The sequence below is a fragment of the Mercenaria mercenaria genome, chromosome 1, assembly GCF_021730395.1.
Source record: "Mercenaria mercenaria strain notata chromosome 1, MADL_Memer_1, whole genome shotgun sequence".
Classification (NCBI taxonomy): domain Eukaryota; kingdom Metazoa; phylum Mollusca; class Bivalvia; order Venerida; family Veneridae; genus Mercenaria; species Mercenaria mercenaria.
In genome coordinates, this window is record NC_069361.1 from 77,414,752 (window position 1) to 77,437,809 (window position 23,058).

The window sequence follows — 23,058 nt, forward strand, 5'->3', positions numbered from 1 at the left end:
GATAACTGGTGTGATTTTCCGGATACAGGGCGAACATCTGGGTAGATCAAACCAGCTGTGTGGCTTCCAGAATTGAAAAAAAATGACCATAAAAACTCGAACCAATACAATCTAGGACATCGATTCTGTTAACTAGACCACGGATGTACTCTGTGTTGGCAACGAACTAGTTTGAGCCATGACTAAAGCACTGATAAACAATAAAAACTGAACAACAAAAAGAACAGAAAATCAATTTATCCCAAGCCTTGTTTAATAACGTCGTTAACACGTCTACTCTGCAGTTACTATATAAGTTTTAGTGTGGGATGTTCAAAATTGTTCAGATATCAGTTAGACTGCTTGGTTTCTGTTTTCAAATACACCGCTGATGGAATAGGAATTGATCAATATATTGATACCCACACAACACAAGATTTTGGGGACTATACTGAGAATTGTTGTCGTCCGTCCGTCCCGTGTAAGTTAATACCTTTGACACTGCAATAATCGGAAGTGTTGGACATAATGAACTAATGTCGTACTGATGCGACCGCTTAACCCAACAAAAACAAACTTTTCCTTGATTTTAAAACGTTTTAAGTCCCTTGAAGAGAATGTCATGACTTAATATACAACACAAGAAACCATAACTCTATCTTGAATAATTTTAGTATGATTTCCCATTTTATATTTTTAACAATATAGTCAGTTAAATAATAAATATCATAGCAGGAATTAAACGTATAGCCATGAGTCTTTTTTTTAATTTAAAGGAGCATATGTATCTGATGTGTACTTTTTGACCGACCTTCTTTGAATAAAACATTTACAAGAGTACTATTTATGGAGATATTCACGGCTTTGATTTCTTCCCAGGTAATAAATAGTGATAAAAAGCCAAAGAACACGGTATTAAGATAATAATCTATACGTTAATTATTTATGCAATGCACAGACAATAACAGGTAATATCGTGGGAAAAGGGTCTTTTTTTCTTAAGAGTACACTTATTTTCGTCCACAAAGCAGTTCAAAAGAATGAAACCTGAATTTTGACCGCCATAATTTACACAACGGACGGGATATTATTACGTTTAATCAATTTTCCTAGAATTGGATAAAATTGGAAACATTATGTGAAAAAGTTGGAATATTGCTGGATCTTCTGTCTATACATCTTCATGTAGTGAAATGAAAACACATTTTATTTAATATATTCATATTAAATAGTTTTCAAAAGTTAAAAAAAAAAACAACTTCATGTAAATAGTACAGGACGAATTGAGTTTTTTCCCAGCAAATATATTGCCTCATAAATGGGTGATAATTTTCCGATGTAACCCAGCCCGTTTGATCGATCAAAATTACTAATATTCTGCTACTGAATTATTGATATTACCCCGTTTCCATGACACTGACTGAGTTAATTTGTGAAAACATTTTTCCGAGATGTTACGCAGACGGAGAACTTTTGACTTCAAAGAAGCCGCTTCATAAAATCAAATCGGATTACTAAGAAAGAACCAAGCAGTGTTGTACACTTTATTTATTAATCATATACAAACAAACAAACTAGCAAACAAACAAACTGTCACATGAAGAAAGGACAGGTAGAGTTTTAAAAAAAATAGTAAGGATAAAAAAAGTTATAACGGCATCGGCACCAAGCGCCCAAATGACCAGGATTTCGCGGGTCGAGCCCACCTTGGATATGAAACGAGGACCCAGGAATAAACAAAAGAAAAATGGAGTTGGAAAGAGTAATGTGACACAAGTTGACAGCTCAGTGGAAATCCAGCAGGTCGGGGTCCAGTGAGTCGATGACAGGAAGTACCGTTGACACTGCATGGAACGGTACCGAAAGGTGTGTACATACGAAATTGGTTAATGATTTGACATACGTAAAATATTCGTAGTATGTATTTTAAATGTATCTAAAGAGAAGTTTGCGGGCCTTATCTAACGTCTGTTTCTGAAATACTTCCAAGTACCCGCGATTTAGTTTTAAGCACGGTTGTTTAGAAAGTGTTGCTTATATTCATCAACACTCCGAGTCTGAAATTTAGACAGCCAGACATAATTGCAGTGTATTTTCAATTCTGCACGATCTTGACCCTTGCCCTGCTAAATTTCTGTAATGAACTTGTCCATCTTTCAATAAGGACAACTGTTTAAAGGAGTGCAAACCAAAAAGATGCTGACTGAATGGCGAACAGTGCAGGTCATGATCAGACTGCACGTATGCAGGATGATCATGATCTGCGCTGGTCGCAAAGCCGGTTACCTGTCCGCCTTTCAATGAGATTGTTTGACGGCATGCAAACTTACTACTAACCGATCAAAAACACTCGACCCTGTTACAGAAATCCCGAGAATGAAATAAAATGATGAATCTCGAATAATTAACCGGTTCCCGATTTTCAAACAATATGAAAACTTACTCTACATAGTTTTCAATCAATAGGATCCCGAGTTACCTGTTAAATTACAAACTAATTAAAAATTCCAAGAATGGAAAAAATCCTTTCTTACTTTCAAACAGTAGGAATATCGTAATTTGTTTTGAGTCTATAGACTTAAAAGGCGAATCTATTTACATGTATATCATTTTTTTTGGCAAAAATAAATGATGCTGATTCCCTATTCATTTATTTTACTTTTTTTTTGATAATTTCATTATCGACGAAACTTTAAGAAAACATGTATCCAGAGACAGCTATTGTCAGTTGTATTTTATGTATGCAAACATTTGATTGATGCTTAGTTCACATTTGGCCTGCGATGCGTCCGCGGAGCCCGTAGACTGCCCGTATCCTCCATTCCGTGCAGCCTCCGTGCGGGGACAGGAGGCAGCAGTGCAATTTTCGTACGGATTCACGGGCTCCGCAGCTTCGATTTTGTTTAGCGAAAAATTTGAAAAAAAAAATCGTAAGGCCGTAGCCCATAGAAATGTCGCATGTGGCATTGCACAATCCCAATACGGGCATCGTTTGGAGGCCGCGCGCATATCGTGCAGTCAGCGCACGATTTTCCGTGGACATGGTGCCCAAAAGAAATCGTACGGAGATTGCAGACTCGTCGGACATTTGCACGGCCCTCGCAAAACTGCCGCAAGGTTGCCGCTTGCTGCTCGTGCAGTACCCGTGAAATCGCACGGATATTGAGCAATCATTGCGCGGCAACACTACAGCGGCCGCACCGTTGCCGTGCGGCAGCCTTGATATGGGCAACACATTTTTCAGATGGTTATATATATTGGCCATTTCCAGCATGTTTTCATTATTCGTCTCTTCAGCGAAATGATAGTACCACTAAGACTCAGAGCGATAAACTAAAAGCAGAAATATGAATTTGTATACAACACTCCTCTTTATACACTGCGGACTAGGATACGCAAAAACGTCATGGCGGCTGCACCGTCACCGTATCTTCCCCGCGCAGCCTCTGCATGGAAGCCGTACGGGCGTCGTACGATTTCCACGGGAAGCTTATGGAGACTGCACGGCAACTTCACTTAAATTGCACGATTTCCATATAATCTCCGCGCAGCGTCCGTACGGATTTCTCCTAATGCGGCCTTCCCGAGAGCCTGTACAAAAAATGGCACGATGCTCGTATGTAATGTGAACACATACGCCGTAGTCACCTACGATGCCCCCCAAACCGCAAGGAAAATCGTAGACTAATTCATTGCACGGTGCACGGGTCAAATGTAAATTAGGCATGAGGCATAGGATTAAAACCATTTTAACCGAATCTATAAGGTAGTCGCTTCATAGATTGAATGAATTTTAATGCACCATACCCTTGTTTTCACTCGTGTACTTCTAGGAAATGCCCGGCCGCCGGCAAATTACGCTGCCAGTAACAATAATAAATAGCCATTCTTTTTGCAAATGTTTTGAAAAATTGATAGGAATGAACTTAGTAACAGCTTGTTGACACTTGAAACTAGATGATACAAAATGTACTTTTTTTGTTTGTGTTGAGTTTAACGTCGCTCCGACACGAGTTTTGCTCATATGACGACTTTCCAGCTTTGATGGTGGAGGAAGACCCTAGATACCTCTCCATGTATTATCTCATCGCAGGCGGGCATCTGGGTAGACCCATCGACCTTCCGTAAGCCAGCTGGATGGCTTCCTCACATGAAGAATTCAACACCCCGAGTGATGTTCAACAAGTGAGGCTCGACCCTTCATCGGTGAGGGGCAAGTGATTTGAAGTCAGCGACCTTAACCATTCGGCCACGGATGTCCCAGTTGATTAGTTTATTTTATAATATGACTTGCTGCTGCGCCCTTGTGAAATTATTACGCCTGACATATAAACGCCCTTCGTGTATCAATAGTTTTAAAACAGGGTTTTGCTGTAAATTATTTCTTAACTGCCGAGGCGCAATAATTCGATTATTTTTATAAACATTTGTGTCGTCACAGCAAATTTGGAAGGAAACAAACAAAACAAGTGTCCGTCAGCCTGTCCATTTTGAAAGCTTGTCAATAGTAGGACAATTTGTCAACAGTTCATGCAAATCTAGAATAAATCAAGAGGTCAAATTATAAAGAGTTCGATTAGGTAGAGAACGAGCTATCAGTATAGTTTTATTTTAACGATGTCTTGAGTATGGTGTTCCATTTGGGTCCAAATTCTACTTTACGTGCACGGATATATACGTGCACGTATAGATGTTTACGTAAATAAATACATGCCCGTATACATTTTTGTAAATGCACGCGTAAATGTATGTGTGCATGCATATATATACGCGTATACAAAACGTCCCCACACATGTAAAATTATACGTAGACGCATATATTAGTCCGGGGCACTTGTAAATTTATTAGTGTACGCGTGTATTTAAGTACAGATGTATATATAGTTGCACCTAAATTTTACGCGTGCACACTAGTGTAAAAAGTATACGTGCATTTATATTTTACAGCTGGATGCATATATAAAAGTTTGCCATGTCACGTGCCCCCTATACGTGCACCTATACATTTACAAGCGCAACATACGTCCATGAATAACTTGTGTCTGTATACATACGCGCACGTCCATATAGGTGTTCATCTACATATTTGCACGTGCAAGAACAAAAAATGTATAGTACACCTATATATTTGTACGCGTGCAGGCAAACTTTTGTGCATGCATGCATATTTTTAAATGTGCACGCACGCAAAATCGATTTTCAATCCAAATGGTACACCATAGATTATTTTTTATTTTCAAACTGTGTGCAGTCCTCAAAAAGAACATTAAACATGAATGGATAAATGTTCAATTATTAATTGCCCCTCTGTCATATTGAAATAAATACTAATGTCAAATCTTAAGAATAAAAAAATGAAGTTAGGTCACAAGGATTTTATATTCAATGGATGAATCAATTGGCCAGCTCAATAACTAAAGGTGGTATCTCATATAAAACTAAAAAAAATGAATCATGTCTTTTTGTCGCATTTACTAAACATGGCAATTATTTCTAGTTTGCGAAAGAGTGCGCAGACTTTCCTTAAGAAAATGCGCCCAAGATTTGAAATATCCAAAGTTAGACTTCATGCAAAATAACTTATGATTTATTTCATTAATGTATCACTTAATAAAAATATCATATAAAAGCATAAATGTGTAAGTTAAAATTCTACAAATTGTTTCTGAATGACCACAAGTATAGACATTTTCGGAATCATTTTGTGGAAAAAAAAAAACGCCAAACAAAAATTTGACTTTCAGCTTTGAAAGTTCGTTGGTTATCAACCATTGATTTGATTCATGATTAGAATAGAAACAAATCAAAATAGCACATCTCATAGCCATCATATATTCTTTTGATAAAAGCAAGGCTGTTAATAAACGAATTCTATTTCTAAAATGGCTGAATTTAGCTTTTTTCAGCCGCTTTTGGTACTTTGGTTAATATACTGTCAATATTCTTTGCCTATATCTGGCACAATTCCGTAGTTATATATTTATTTAATGAAAACAAAAGTTTCATCACGTAAGTGATATAAACTTTTTATTCTTGAATAACATAGTAGCCATGCTACTTACAGATACATGTAATACTAAAATGTTGGTGTTTTTATATTTTTTATTTTATTTTTATTTTTTGTTTGTTTTTTAATAGCATGGATCCTTACCAGACTGCGCGAATGCGCAGGCTGGTCTAGATCCATGCTGGTCGCAAATGCACTATGTTGGTTTTCTCATGGGCGGCTCATTTGAGTTTGGCCAAGCTATCTTAATTTTGGTTTAGGAGGATTGTGCTAAATACAGAAACTGCTTGAAATCTAGGAGCCTGCGCTGGTTTTTATGTACAAGGTTTAAAGCATCATACAAGGGATTTATTTAAGAGACACATTTGACAGACTGAGGAGGAGCAGAGTCGAACTCTCTCAACCATGGTCTCGCAGTCCGGCGTCTCACCACTGGACCACTTTATCCCTGCTTTTACTTTTCCGTACTAGATATGACAAACATTTCACTAAACTGATGTAAAGTTCATTAAGGTTATTGCATTTAACTTTATCAGAAATTTAATTGACAGTCGGGCCTTTTGCGAGCCAACATTAAAGGACATTAAATTTGATAATATTTGAAATAAATATTTATATACTCGCATGAAACATGACAGATATTTTGTCAATATCTGGATGAATTTAATGACTGCATTGTCCTGGGATTATAAAATGGCCTCTTCAGATTTTTGAAAATCTTTGAAATTGAGATTTATCGTGTTACAGGAATTTAGGATTCGATACCATTAAAGGTAAATATATAGACAAATGATTAGTTGGGTCAATTAAGGTAAGGGAACACCCTTCCATGCACGAATGTCGCTACATTTAAGACCTCATTAAATAGTATTAAAACCTGTTTTAATATGTTTTATTGTCACCCTAAACCTGTGACCAAAATTTAATAAGCATGTGGGTATTTATTATATGTTTTAATATTTAATATAGTATTCTTTCCATTTTTTTGCTCCGATTTAGATCTCTTTATTTTTTCGTTTTTCAGATGTATTCTATGAAGACTTTCTTATATCAATATTCCTGTAGTAAAGCGGAGCTAAATTATTTAAATGGATAACGAAATAATATTTATGTGTAAAGTGGACACTAATTTTAAAAATATACGTGAAATAATCCGTATTTACTAAAACTCAAACATGTTGCTGGTTATGCTGGTACCTTAAATACTGAATGTGTGGGTTTGTATTTGTAAAACAGACCGGTTAGGCACGTATTTCTACACAGTATCGTTCAACTTATATCATCTTTCAGTCGTAGAGAAAAACTGGATGGAATTACTATTTTGACAAATGGTAGATTAATAGAATATTTTTAAAAAGATATAACATTTATGTATATGAAATCAGGGAACCGGAAAAATGTCTTGTGTATATTTTAACCGCTTCCTTGCCATTTAGAGTTATATTTGTTTCGAGATTGGTGATACAAAGATGTTAAAGTGATGAAGCTGATTCCAACAGCATTAAAGAAATAATTTAAAATTCTCGTTTTTTACACAGAAAACCATCAGTTTCAAAGTGGAGAGTAGCCAGTTCGAGTCTTTCGCGTCTACCGGACATTAATGCAAGTATCAATGGAATCGGAAATTACAGTAATAAATTAGATGACACCCATCGTCCAAGGTTACAGCGGAGCAAGACTGGAAGCTTTCGCAGTTTAAGTGACATAAAACAACACAGTTTCAAACAGTTGACTCTCCAGTCAGTAAAAGAATTAAATGAAAATCTAATTACACGTAGGCAGGATTTGATCACATCTCTGCATGGACATACCGACAATGCTAACAGTATTTTAGAAAGAAATTATCACAGTGAGTACAACGGGCTCGAACCTGGTCTAGGATACGTATCGCACACGCCGTATTTCTCCAAGTGGAAGATCTCCGGATTTAAACATGACAAGGCAAGTATCTGAGTTCATTTACAGGCAAGCGTGCTTGTGCCAACACAGGCTTATAAAAAGCCCCACGTTGCTGTTCAAAGGTCCTGTTGGTAGGGCGACAATTGGACCATTCAAAAAGTTGAACCCGAACCCAGTTTTTAACAAGGCAAGTTATATACCAAAATAAAGGTCTTAAGTTTATCAGGCTGTCGGCATAAATTAGCATAAATGATGGCGATCTGAGAATTCTACGATGGTGTCCAAGATGGCCACTACAAAAGTAATGACAACTACAATGTTTAAACACACTGGTCATCATGTCTAAATTTTCATATAAATTTTAATTATTTTCTGTCCGATTTTATGAGTATCTTTTTTAACATAAATAAAGATCAAAAGGTCAAATAATCATAAAACTCAAATATCGGATAGATAAAAGTATCTATTTAGCATATGATTTTAGAACAGTTTTCTGATTTCGAAAGTATTTATGCAAAAAACATGTCCTTAAAAAAGTTCATTCTCGGCGAACAGCACTCTAAGTACCGTGAATGCTACTCAGTGAGCAGTACTTACGGTAATGTAAACACTACTTATTTGAGCAGTACTCACGGTAACATGAACATTACTCAGTGAGCAGTACTCACGGTACCGTAAACACAACTCAGTGAACAGTACTCACGGAAATGTGAAAACTACTCAGTGAGCTGTACTCACGGTAATGTGAACACTACTCAGTGAGCAGTACTCACTGTGCCGTGAGCACAACTCAGTGAGCAGTACTCACGGTAATGTGAACACTACTCAGTGAGGAGCACTCACGGTAATGTGAACACTACTCAGTGAGCAGTACTCACGGTACCGTGAACACTACTCAGTGAGCAGTACTCACATTACCTTGAATACTACTCAGTGAGCAGTACTCACAGTTATATGAACACTACTCAGTGAGCAGTACTCACAGTGCCGTGAACACTACTCAGTGAGCAGTACTCACGGTGCCGTAAACACAACTCAGTGAGCAGTACTCACAGTACAGTGAACACTACCCAGTAAGTAGTATACTCACAGTGCCGTGAACACTACTAGATGATCAATGTTCCGTGAAAAGTACTCAGAGCTGTGATCACTCCACACTGATCATTAGCAATGATCGCTGAGAAATTGTAATCCCAGCACACTTAGAGTCCTTCCCACTGAACATTTTTCACCACACTAAAAAGGGACACAGTTGTAAAAAAAATGTGACCGTGCGACCACATACACGCATCACAGGATCGATGCCCCTTTCTCTAACGAAAAAGGGGCGACAATTTTGTCAACCTACCATATCCCCTTTTGGGATAGGTGATCAGTCAACTGTTAAACAAGGAGTTTGAAGAAATAGTTTATATATGACATCTTTCTTGCGTTTAAGGAGGGTAATAGTGTCAATTTGTTTTCAGTTTTGACATTTAAAACCGAATATGACTATATAATATTTTTGAAAATATGACGATATTTATTTTTTTTCAGCTCCTGTAAAACTGATTTATTACACTTTTAATTATTTCAGTGACATCGTCGGAACGTTTTAAAAACGTTTTGTTATATTCTATCAAGGTGCATATATTTCAAGTTGTGCAAAAATATACTCTATTTTTGTATGCAAATCTTTGCTTGAGGCAATATGCGCACAATAATTGAATAGCATTGAAAACCTGTCTATGGATAATACGATATTATCCGTGTCCATGATAACAAATATAAATAAATGTACTAATATATAGAGTTTAAAACAATTACCGTAAATGAACCAAATATGTACCTATTCTGATGTTCTGACCTCATAATGGATAAACTATCCATATCCTTGAGGGAATACAAAACATAAAATAGAACTAGAAGCTGACCACAACATTTGTTTTTCATACCTGCATAATCTGAGGAAGAAAATTAGACACATGTATCAATATGTATCAACTTCTTCAAGTACTTTTCTGTTTACCTGCTTGTAACGCGCATATAAAGTCACATTAGTAGGAGTACCTTTTACAACAGTTTTTTCTGTAAAATATCAATAATTGTCATTTTTTGTATCAGATAATCTTTTTGTGTCATTCCTTGAATTCTTTCAAAAGGATTTTCAGAACTACAAATTAGTAATAATAAATAGGTAAAATTTGTTTTTAGCAGGAATTTGACCTTTTGACATATTTTTTTTTTACTTTTAAATGTAACAATTTAAATGTTTTACAATTCATGAAAGGTGTGTTGCAATAATTCTACAAAACAATGCATGCCAGCACTTAATTTCGTCAAAAGTGAATGAAGAAAACCTTACTTTGTACAAAAGGTAAATTTTTCATTTTATGGCGGCCATCTTGTACGCCATCTTGGATTTCTCAGCTCGCCACAATTTATGCCAGCACTTTCAGAATCTACAAACTTTTACAAACATTTCGGTATATAACATGCCTTGTTAAAAACTGGGTCCGGGTTACCGCTAGAAATAGTGGTCTTTCTTGGCCGAAGTCACCTTGCCATCAACCATATTATTTTTAACAATTATTCCATGGAAGCCCGATTGACGGAAAAACTATTTGTTAAGATTTTTCTTATGAAGAGGCGAGTGCCTCTAGCTGTCAGTGTAGGGCAATATCTGTATAGGACAAGACCCCTCCCGGGGATTTTTGACGAAAGGAGGGTATTACTTGTAGCACAAAACCTGTGCACTCGTATAGAAAGTTCAACATGTTATAAATATCATGAGAGAGGGTTTGTCCACTTTGAATTTCAGCGGGTGCAGTGTGGGAGAGGGGTGTAAGGGGCAGGGGGTTGGGGAGGAGGACCGCATTCAGTTGAAATCTAAACAGGAGAGGATTTGTCCCTCCTGTAAAACAACAGGAAGGGTTACCGGTAGGACTATATCCGCAACAACAAAAATCAGGTGGAGGGTTATTCGTCTGAGAGTGCTTTCGCTTCCCTCTTCGATGCGGCAGGTAAAACTGCATTCTTTGCGTTGCTCTTTATCAACCTCAGTACATGTCTCGATTTATTTTCCCAAAATGAAATAGTGGAGATTTTACATTCCGCCTCAAAATTCTAACATATGGACCTCCTGACCGAACATTTATGACTCGAACTCATGGACTATGAATTACATTCTAGGTAGTTCTGACGAGTCTAACTACTATGTCGGAAACACAGGAAGTAACGCCGGAGTTTGTTCAGTACATCAAGGAACGAGATGCGGCGGTGGAGGAGGCGCAGAAGGCGCAAGCAGAACTAAGGGAAACCCAGTGCAAACTGTACGATTCGATACTTCTTACGGAAGAGCTGGAAAAGGTACGTTACTATAGTAATGTTACGTGTATTTTGATATTTATAGTTTTCATATATCGCATTTAACCAGAGTCGTTAATAAATATGAACCTGGCCGGGTAGTTAAATTTGGGGAGCAATTGCATATCCAGATTCAACTGATTGGTCGCGAGTACAGTCCCCTAGCCAGCCAATTTAATTTTATGACGAGATTAGCGGAAGGAAGGATATGTGAGAACCAACTAAGAAATGTTGTTGAAAAAGAAACGGTAATTTTTCATTTGAACCTCTTCACTAAATACATGTACTCGTATATACAAAATCCAAATGTTCTCATTAGTCATTGTTTATTCGTGGTTTCTAATAGAGGCTCGACGACAAGAAAATGAAAATCAATAAAAAGAACATTTCGCCTTTAAAACATGCTGATTATACTCAAACTACTTTATATACTGAAAAAAAGCGAACAAAACAAACTCACACACAAAGAAAAAAGAAAAAAAAGGAAAAGAAAACGTACGCTAAATAATTCCAGTAAAGTAATTTCAGTAATTTGTAAGGTACTGGCAAAGCAACAAATGGTGGAGAGTTAGCTATTTTGTTCAGTATACCAGTATTCTGTAGTTTGTATGTGAAATTACTGTCATTGTGATAGTGGTTGTTTGTTAAATTCTTTATTTTAGAAACTGAAAGAGTTAGAAGTAAACCAAAAAACAAGCAAGACTACTGGTAAGAAATCGACAACAACAACAAAGAAGAAACTTACTGATGCGTCTCCTAAAGGTAGACGAATGTCAGTGAAAAGTGCAGTTAGTATCGAAGGTAACCCGAGACGCACGGGTTTTGTGAGTTCCGCTGTGAGTTCTGCACGAGCAGCGGAAGGCGGGTTGTATCATCCACCTATTGTAGATTTAGAGCCAGTTGCAGATTCGAGGGACTATTACTGGGTACGAACTTTAATCATTATTGTCCAAGCAGACCTTATCTCTAAACTTTTAGGCTGGGTTTAACGACACACTTACGTGATTTATGTTATATGGCGACATTTTAGCTTTTCATCTTTTCGTGATTGAGGAAGACCGCAGGTGCCCAACTGGTTCGTGGTACTGGATGACTGCCTCGCATGACAGGATTCTAGATCCTAAGCGAGATTTCGGACTCATAGCGCAGAGAGGCAAGTGATTCGCAGTCAGCGACCTTAACCACTTGGCCACGGAGGCGACCATATTTCCAAGCTGAAGTGGATGGCGACATGGTATATAGTAAACGTTTATCTTGGCCATACATGCATGCGTGACTCTCTTTTAAGCTAAAATTCTCTGGAAAAAAAAGAACATGAAACTGCATTTCCATGGTTACCTTAGTTTGCGTCGCCCCAAAATACGCAGACTTTTGTAACATTTTATATCATACTTAACAGACACTTACCCCGAAATACGTCAAAATTCACCATGTCTCTATTTTGTCTTTCCCCGAATCTTCCTTTGAAAAATCGCGGGGTACATGACATTGTAATACTTAGTAGTCAGTGGATATGCAGATATATTTAATTTCGTCTTTGGATCATTAGTGACCCGTTCTCATGTTTGAACTTTATTAGAGACCGGTATACACTGATAGATACTAAATAACACATAAATAAAGTGCCACTCCTCTTGTATCTTCAGAAATTGGCGGAGAAGTTTCCAACATTACCAATGTTCCAGATTTTAGACGCAGAGAAGAAATTTATAAAAGCAGATACTGATAAAAGTGGGGTATGTTATGCATTTTGTCAACAAAGATATTCTTCAGATATTCCTTTTCAACATTTTCAGCTCTGATCGTTTTATTCTTGTGGCACTTAGATATTAGCAGAGGCTTCAAAGACAGCTAATCTTAATTCGAAAGAGTGAGCATCCCAAACATAAAGCAATGAAGGCATTTAGCGATTGGTGAGATACAATGTTAAAATAAAGTTGGGCATTGTATACGTGTTACTCAGGTTCCGATAAAAAAAGGTACGAGTAGGTGCCAGAGGGGCGACTGCCCATCCTTCCCGTGGAGAAAAATGATAAAAGAAGATATTCTTAATTAATTAGCTTATTTGGGATTCGGGAAGAGATATAATATGCATCTAAATACTGTGTTTACGTTAAAGCCTTTTGTAATAATATGATACCGTTGATCCAATGATTTCATATTGGCCCAGTTCTTTGTCCGAGACTGGACGTATTTGCAGAAGGTCGTTGCATTGGCAGAAGGCCAATACGACAGCGAGAGGACAAATAATAAGTCCAATATTTAATCATTCGAATAATGATTATTCTTTCATTCAGCCCCGTACTGGACCTTATTGTCGCCAATCAGATTGCTTGAAACCCGTATTGGCCCTTGTTTCTTGTATTGGCCTTGTTTTTTATGAATCATTTGATTTTGGTTTTGGCTCAGTCTGTTTGATACGATTCGCAGAGCATATCTTATATTGTGTCAAATATTCTATTGTTGATTAATTCGAAAATTCGGTGTTGGGCCAATACCACTGCCAGATGACAGATGTCTTGTCACGAAATTAATGATGATTTTATTATTCAAATATGTATTGGCCCTCTAAAGTTAACCAGTCAAAATCCCTTAATCCCATATTGGCCCCGTTTTTTCGTATTGACCTAGTTTTTCATATTTGCCGAATTTTCTCATACTAGCTTAAATTGAAATTGGTATTGGTTCAGTCTGTTTCATATGACTTGTATTGTGTCCAGTGCTACATACATGTAGTTTAATAATAAATAATGAATAATACAATTTCTTTGTGTGATTTCTTTTCACAGTACATAGACAAAGAAGAGTTGGACAAGGTTCTGTCTGACAATGTTGGCCTGTTCACACCTGCACAACTGGACACCATCTTTAAAGAAATAGATCTAGATAACAGCGAAACTTTAGATTTCCATGAAGTGCTTTTTGTAAGTCTTATGGGTTTTTTTTTCCATTTTGTTTCATTTTTTGCTGTATTGCATCCGAGAATGCGATATTCAGATAAATTTTGAAGAGAGAAAAAAAACTGATATCCAGCCAATGGATCTATACCACTTTGGTATATCGGTTGGATATCAATTTTCCACGGTAATAAGTCGGACTGGCGACATCTGGACGATATTGGACCCTTGTTTGATATCTGTAAAGAAACACTCGCATACAAGGTTAGGTATTGACAGACAAATTGATGTGATCGGGCAGGCATTGGGCTTTTGTCGGACATGTCTTCTGATATTCCGACCTCTTACCGATATCTTCTAATATCAAGGGAATGGTCACTGAGATGTGTTTAATTCAAAGGAGCAGAAAAACGCCAATTTATTGAAAACCTTTTTCTGCTGTAAAAATCTTTTGACGACGTATGCACTAAAAGTTAACGAAAAATCTTTGCTTTTGTCACATGTGCTGTGTAGTTATTTGAGTTGAAATGTCACGTATATGTTCGTTTGTCCGTCAAAACCTTGTATTAAGAAAATTGATTGTTGTATTGTTTATCTATTGTTTAGTATGTTTTCTGTTACCTGTTTCAGGTCATAAACAAACTATTTTCACGGAGGAAAACCAACCTGCCACAGTCCGTCCAACAAAATTATTCAAAGACATGTAATGTTCAATAGGCGAGAGCAACAGTGATATTTTTAAAAAGTGCTAATGCAAAATAAGGAATACGATGCTCATATATTGTGTTTCGTTATGGGGTAGCATTGACAATTACGGAAACATAACAATATGTTGGGGGGACAAACAGCGTTGAACTGATTTCAATGTTTTAAATGCATAGGTCACGTTTTCAAGTATGAGTGTTATCATAACTGAAGTAACTGTAATAACGAAAGTATTATGTATATTTAACTTTATCGCTTACCACATAAAATTTATGTTTTTTGTCCTGTTGATTTTTATCTCACTGTCCAATAAAATATAATGTTTCAATTAACTTGAGTCAGTGATGGAATTGATCAGTACTGGAACTTGCCAATCAGTAATAAATAAAATCTATATGAAGATCCTTTGGAAGCATAGAAAGCAACCAAGCAAAATGATAACTGACTCGGTTGGATCGAGTCCGTTCATGAGAGGGAATGGAAAGTGCAACACCCATCGGGCGCCATAGCACAGGCTTAAGCGGAACTCTATTACACATCTATTGTTTCAGTTCCAAAGTTTTATTTTACTTATTACACATGAGGCTTATTAGCCCACGGGCATAACAAGCTTACTATTACAGATTTGACAAGACAGTGAAAACATAAAATGTTAATTACATAACTTCAGACTGGAGAAGGACTGACAAATTTTTTTGCAACCATTTTATTTACAAATGATTTAGATTATTTGAATGACTCCATGACCCCAACGAACCCAGATAAAGTAATAAACAACTGGATAGACTTTTTACGGCGTCGCCATCAACTGTTCCACAAAATAGGTTCATTAAAACACTTTAAAATCACTGTACTTAAGCCATTTGGCTGGTATACAATCAGACCTGGCTCAAAAACATGAAACACAAATTGCATCAATTGTGAGTCATATACAGCTACGAAGAAGTACATAATGTTCAGCCCGTAAATGTTCGTCTGATAAGATAGAACGGGGAATAAAATTACAGTTGAATATCTGGAATAGATGCTGCTTAACTGTTATCAGATGCTGCTTAACTGCTTCTTGACTGTTATCACATGCACTGAACATTCCTTGAAGAGTCATGTACATGTACGCATGAGTATTCGTGAACTTTGTTATAACTCCTAATAAAAAGCATGAACCGTCCCCTTGACTATTTTGGCTTGGTTCTTGTCAATGTCACGTTGAACAGGAGTAAGAGTTTTGCCGTATACAGGTTTATAGTTTAAGTAAAGTGTTTTGAAACTTTCCCTAAGTTGAATTTTTGTTTCAGGATAATACGTCTCATGAGCATATAATTTTCGTAAAAAATATACGAGAGACTGTTCTGTTTAGACCAACATATTTTATCTTGTATTACAATTACTTCGACTGTCAACGCTTATGTGGTACAAAATAACACTTTTCTTTAAAACTATTTTGTCGTTATATCTATAGTTGCTGTGTCTAACATATTTCTCCAGGCTCTCCGAGTGACGATTTTTTTAAAAACATGTACATCTGAAAAAGTGCAAAGTGAAAGTTAAAGAACAGCTGTCAGAATTACGAAATACAGCTATATTTTTTAAAAAAAAATACACAAGCTAATCATTTTTTCATTTCTATGCCGTACTTTGGTAAGTATCTAAGACACACAACTAATACAAAGTCAGAGAAAAACATATTTTTGAGTTTAATATTTCTACAAATTTGGATGTGCGCAGTCGACATATATTCCCAGACACGGTTACCTTCGTGGTTCTTTTGAAATATATACCATTACAACAGAACCGCAGAAATAAATCCCATCAACGTGAGAAGGAAGCCACCGCACAAATAAGGTACGCAGAAATTTAATACCGCCTCATTTTTTAAAAAAATCGCAGAATATTAAGCCCGCAGAAATAAGTTCTTATACGGTAGTATGAATAGTAATAGTATATGAGATATAAAATTCGCCCGAGGGGAGGTCTCAAACATTAAAGATTCTTACACTTTAGCGTTTTGAAAATATATCGGCTCGGATACATGGTTTTCTTTTGCTAGTTACATACTGTCCAGTAATAGACATTTACGGATTAAGTCTACGTGGACTGTGAACACCTAAGGCGATAGATTTTTCAAGGGGACCGTCTCAACATAGTTTAATTATATTATGCGCGATATGAAAAAGAGTTTATAACGGCAATAGGTAGGGTTTGAGTTATTATATCATCACTATGCGGTAGATGATATAAAATTTGGATGTGTCTATTTTTAGCTCGACTTTTCGAAGAAAAAGTAGAGCTATTGCATTCGCTCCGGCGTCGGCGTCGGCGTCTCCGTTGGTTAACATTTTTGATAAAGTCAAGTATCTCTGTTACTGTCAAAGCTATTGACTTGAAACTTAAAATACTTATTTACTATCAAGGTCTACACAAGGAAGAACAATCCCCATAACTCTGATTGGATTTTTACAGAATTATGCCCCTTTCTAATTTAGCATTTTTGGTTATAGTTTTTGATAAAGTCAAATATCTCTGTTACTATCAAAGCTATGGACTTGAAACTTATAATAGTTATTTACTATCGAAGTCTACACCAGGAAAAATAATCCCCATAGCTCTGATTGAATTTTGATAGATTATGCCCCTTTTAACTTAGAATTTTTGTTTAAATTATTTGATAAAGTCAAACATCTCTGTTACTATCAAAGCTATTGACTTGAAACTTAAAATAATTATTTACTATAAACGTCTACACCAGGAGAAATAATCCCTATAACTCTGATTAGAATTTTGACAGAATTATGCCCCTTTTTAACTTAGAATTTTTGGTTAAAGTTCTTGATAAAGTCAAATATATCTGTTACTACCAAAGCTATTGACCTGAAACTTAAAATACTTATTTACTATCAAAGTCTACACCGGGAGAAACAATCCCTATAACTCTGATTTGAATTTTGACAGAATAATACCCCTTTTAAATTAGAATTTTTGGTTAAAGTTTTTGATAAAGTCAAATGTCTCTGTTACTATCAAAGCTATTCACTTTAAACTCAAAATAGTTATTTACTATCGAAGTCTACACCAGGAAAAACAATCCTCATAACTGTGAATTGAATTTTGACAGAGTTATGTCCCTTTTTAACTTAGAATTTTTGGTAAAGGTTTTTGATAAATTTTTTTTTGATTTAACGTCGCACCGACACATGATAGGTCATATGGCAACTTTCCAGCTTTAATGGTGGAGGAAAACCCCAGGTGCCCCTCCGTGCATTATTTCATCACGAGCGGGGACCTGGGTAGAACCACCGACCTTCCGTAAGCCAGCTGGATGGCTTCCTCACATGAAGAATTCAACGCCCCTAGTGAGGCTCGAACCCACATCGATGAGGGGCAAGTGATTTGAAGTCAGCAACCTTAACCACTCGGCCACGGAGGCCCCCAAAGGTTTTGATAAAGTCAATTATTCTATACCTATTTTATCTATCCAATCGCAAACGTTCATTTGCAACGCGTGACCGTACAATATATTACGGTATTTGGATGCACGTGCGTACAAAAATCCTGTATTTTCTGTATTTGGACGCACGCGCGTACAAAAAATCCTGTATTTTCTGTATTTGGACGGTTGAACAGTCCCATGTTAAATATACGATAAGGCCCGAAACGCGTGAAAATGTTCCGAATGTAAATCGGATGAAGTAGGCGCTCTATGTAGCGAGTTTGATTATGCGTCTTGAAATCTGGAATTATTATTTTTTTTGTTACAAAACACAAAAAAGATTCAAGGGATAACAATGCTATCTGATTTAGATATTAAAACGTTTGTTAATAATCAAAAACTTAAAAATACAGTAAAAAGGATCATCATATGTTGGAATATTTGAAAAGTCGCTAAAAGAAGCCGTTTCGGACGAAACCTAGAAATTGGTATCAGCCCTAACTGTCTAAATAGCTACCTCAGCAGTTTTAATTTAACGGTTAAGATACAAAATGGAGAAGATTATGAATGGCAGCGGACGGGCGGTCAGCATCCAAAACATGTCTGCTCTATAATTCAGTTTTCCTCGGATCTTCATCAAACTTGCTGACAATGTTTGTGGGCATTACATCTCGGCCAATTTCGATAACCAGCCAAATTGTACCAGACACTCTTTGATTTTAGTACTCGAAAAACGGAAAATTTAGCCTTGTCCGCTCTTTTAAGTCGAACAGTTTTCATCCGATCTTCACCAAACCTGCTGACAATGTTTGTGGCATAATATCTCAGCCAAGTATTATTACCACCTAAATCGCCAAAAGGCTGTTGTAGGGAGGTTGCATCATATACTTTTTTTAATGATGATACGCAGACAAAACAAATTTCAATGAATTGCGTATTTTACGTATGAAGTGAAATAAATATAGAATAAAAAGGTTATTTAAGGTCTAACATTGTTCTGTATAATATATATTTGCACTCATGCCAAGCTGGGAAAAAATGAAATAGGCAGGAATACAATATTCAGTGAAACATTTTTAATTTAAACTATTATTATAGTAAGATGAAATAGATATAGAATAAAAAGGTTATTTAACATTGTACTGTACAATACCAGATATATTTGGACTCGTACCCAGCTGAGAAAACCATATTGAACTCGCCTAGCGAGTCGTCCAATATGGTTTTCTCAGCTGTGTACTCGTCCAAATATATCTCCGTATTGTACAGAACAATGTTAAATAACCTAATAATATCAGAGGATGGGAGCAAAATATAAAGAACTTTACTGTTGAAGTCCTAAGGAAAATGACAACAAAGGGAAGAAATTCCCCGAAAAACTCTTAGTCCACTAAAATTATTAACAGGTACGGATGTGTCAAAATACACCTTAACTTTGCAGGTACCATCCGTGTTGTACCAAAGAAAAGTGGTCTCGGTTTTTACCTACGGCTAATAATAAAAAAAATTACTAAATAACCTATTTCTAGTAACATAAAATGGAAGTAATTCAATAAAAAATATTGTAAGTGAACAAAAAAAAAAAAAAAAGAATCTGCCAAATAAAAACATGAGCACCGCAATGCAAAGCAACATAAACACAAAACAATGTGACCTTTAACCTCTAAGTGTGACCTTTACCTTGAAGCGAGCTATGTGCTCTGCACGTCGTCTCAATGTGGTGAACATTTGTGCCAAGTTTTTTTTAATCCTTCAAGCAGTTTAAGAATTACACATCGCACTCGAAACAAAGTTATATGACATTTGACCCCTAAGACGGACACACACACAGACAGACGGTCAGACGAACACCAAAATACGTTCCTTCGGGCGTATAATAACAACAAAGGAATGGAGACCAAGATATTACGTTTTCTACAGTTTTCACAATGTTTTACCTGCTGACCTACATTTTGATCCCAGCTAACCCAGTTAAGATTTATTTTCATTTCGGACGACGACGACGATGGAATACGGATACATTGCGAACAGATAAGCTCATCTTTTCAACTTTGTCGCAGATGCGCAACTTATAATATTGAAGAACCTTTCGGGAAAGTGCTATGACGCTAGATCAAATACTTTTTGCGATATGCATAACAAAACCTCTCTGGCGAACAGACAGACGGACAGACAACTCCAAATCTTATCCTGTGCGGTAACATAATAAGCCAGACCTTACCATCATTATTGGAATGTTTTCCTACCACACATAAATTAAAATTATCATGTTGAGACGGTCCCCTTGAAAAATCGATCGTCTTAGGTGTTCACAGTCCACGTAGACTTAATTCGTAAATGTCTATTAATAGCTTAGTCCTACCAAGTGATGCGAACTACAGGGTCCTGCATGGGCCCTATACCTGTATTCCAGTCGATAGTACGTAACCGTCTATAACAAACGTTTGGGGCAGGTCTGGTATTAGATGCGTTTACAGACCAGTCTGGGGATTGCTGCCGAATCATACTAGTTTGTGAATTTGAACTTTGAGGCTAGTCTCGAAATTCATTTTAATGACAGTGGACCCGGGTTTACCTCTGTGAATGAAGCCTTAATTGGAGTCAACAGCATGAACATCGTCAGAACAGCGTAAAGAGCAAGTGGAGAAGGAGCCTGGTTGCCAGAAGAAAGAACACTACAAATGGTCTACGCTTATGCGATTATTTTGCTGTGTTTAACACCATTTTCTCAACAAAGTTTGAGTTATGTGCGTCAGTTAATTTACATAACTAGTGTTCCTGGATTACCAGCAGTAATTTTCTACATTCTTATAAGAATCAGAAATTGGTGGACAAATGATCTTACTGTTTGGTCCACCTTTTCCATAACAGTTTCCCAAATTTGTTTCTAACTAGAAGACAATAAAATTTATATTATGCACCATTGTAAAAAAATCTCCGGAGATGGTAACAGGAACCTTTGAAAAACTTTTTTATTTGTAAATGGCTTTTTCTAAAACTTTTATGTTATAATATTTTCAGTTAGCGCAAAAGCGACATTTCCATGCAAAAAGTTTGTAAAATTTCAAAAGAATTTAAGTTTTGTAATTTTGTTGAATTTTAACAATGATAGAATACTTTTTTAAATAAAATTCACACATATAAAAAGTTTAAATATCCTACTAATGCTGTCGGAGACTTTTAAGATGATGTAATGTTTACACCTGGATCTTGCAAATAAAGCTATAATTCATGAAAAACAAGTTACGAATTAGGTAGATAAACAGTAAGACATTTTTTCAGTCAGCGGTCTCGGCATCCAAAATCTGAACCTATGCCACTGTGAATTTGAAATCTTTAATTCTACCTGATTAGCTGACTGGACTGAAACTTGCATAAAAGCTCTAACACTATAATAAAACAAAGTCATATTTTTTTAAATTATTTTTATTCTTAAAAAGCTTAGCAAAAACAGAAACCAGTCTGTTTAAGGCAACAACAAGTGAAAACAATACAATAAATTCATGGTAAAAAGAGATAAAATGGAATGATAGGGAACAAATATGATATATACTAAATGTGCAATATATTAAAACAGCTATTATTGATACTGAAACTGGTTAAAGCATCCTAAATAAGAACATTTCTCATATAATGAAAACATTACTGGCTAGCTAAGTAACAATACTAAACTTCTGTATGCAAATGGAGAATACTAAATCATCAAAATTTAGACTTTCTAAAAAGTTGAATACTCAATCTGTCACATTTTTGTCTTTCATGCACCTACGTTGAAGCTTCGAACATTTTTTGCATTTTTTTAAACTCTAACAGAGCTAAATAAAATTGAAACTGATTAATTGAGTCAATGCCTATTTCTATACAATGACATATTCAATGGCGTTGTACATTTAATTTAAATTATGCTACGCTTCATTAAAATATATGCTTACTCAACAAACAAAAAGAAACTTAAAGATATCTAATGCCTGTCTTTCAGTGAAATATTTCACATCTAGATATTTACTAAAAATGTTGAAAATCCCCAACAGATGTATTTCAAATTATTAAATATATAAATCAATTGTACATATAGAGCTACATTCACAATTAAATGTCTGGCAGTAAGAGTTGTTTATTAAAAAAAACAAAAACTTCCAGTTTTTTTAGGTGGTAGTACACAATACTACACATGTATTAAAGTAATGCATAGTACTGTTAATACATAAAAACTTATTAGTTTTATGCTTACATAAATGTTATGTAGTAACTGTTCGTATTTTCAAATATGAAATTTGTGTCAAGAATACCTTTAAGCGATTTAAAGTTTATGTCTATGACACATAAAAAGCATTTGTCTTGATAGGTGTGTGTAGATAACCCTTTCCTGGATTTGGATTTATTTTCTCACATCTTGTTTAATTATTAATCGCTCCATTCCTATATCATCATTAGAAAAGCAAGACATGCATGCGAGTGCATCTGTACAGATGAGATTAATTAGATCAGGTAGGTTATCTAATACTTATCCCATGGGCGGCAGAGCATCCAGAAAGTGTTTCTTTTATTTCACTTTCAAGAGGTTTTTTTACATAGCAACACAGCTTTTTGAAATTACTGTAATACAAACAAAATGTGCTCTAAAAAAGGACAATGTCAACTTATATGGCCTACACAATTTGGAATGTTTTCAAACTGGTGATAAATGAAAAAAGTTATACACTGTTTTCTACAAGAATGCTTATAACCCATACACAATTTTTTTGAAATACACTTAGTATTTTATTCTATCTTTATATTCATTTATTTTTTATTTTGGT

General features: G+C 35.9%; 1 protein-coding gene across 1 annotated transcript; it reads left to right on the top strand.

Annotated features, from left to right (window-relative positions):
- Positions 1 to 7,351: 7,351 nt before the first annotated feature.
- On the top strand, positions 7,352 to 15,113 carry LOC123545465 (uncharacterized). Its single transcript, XM_053537235.1, has 6 exons — positions 7,352 to 7,931; positions 11,061 to 11,233; positions 11,893 to 12,156; positions 12,877 to 12,966; positions 14,020 to 14,154; positions 14,758 to 15,113. Exons 2-6 carry the CDS (start codon positions 11,081 to 11,083, stop codon positions 14,842 to 14,844), a joined length of 729 nt encoding a protein of 242 aa, XP_053393210.1. The 5' UTR covers positions 7,352 to 7,931; positions 11,061 to 11,080; the 3' UTR covers positions 14,845 to 15,113.
- The last annotated feature ends 7,945 nt before the right edge of the window (positions 15,114 to 23,058 follow it).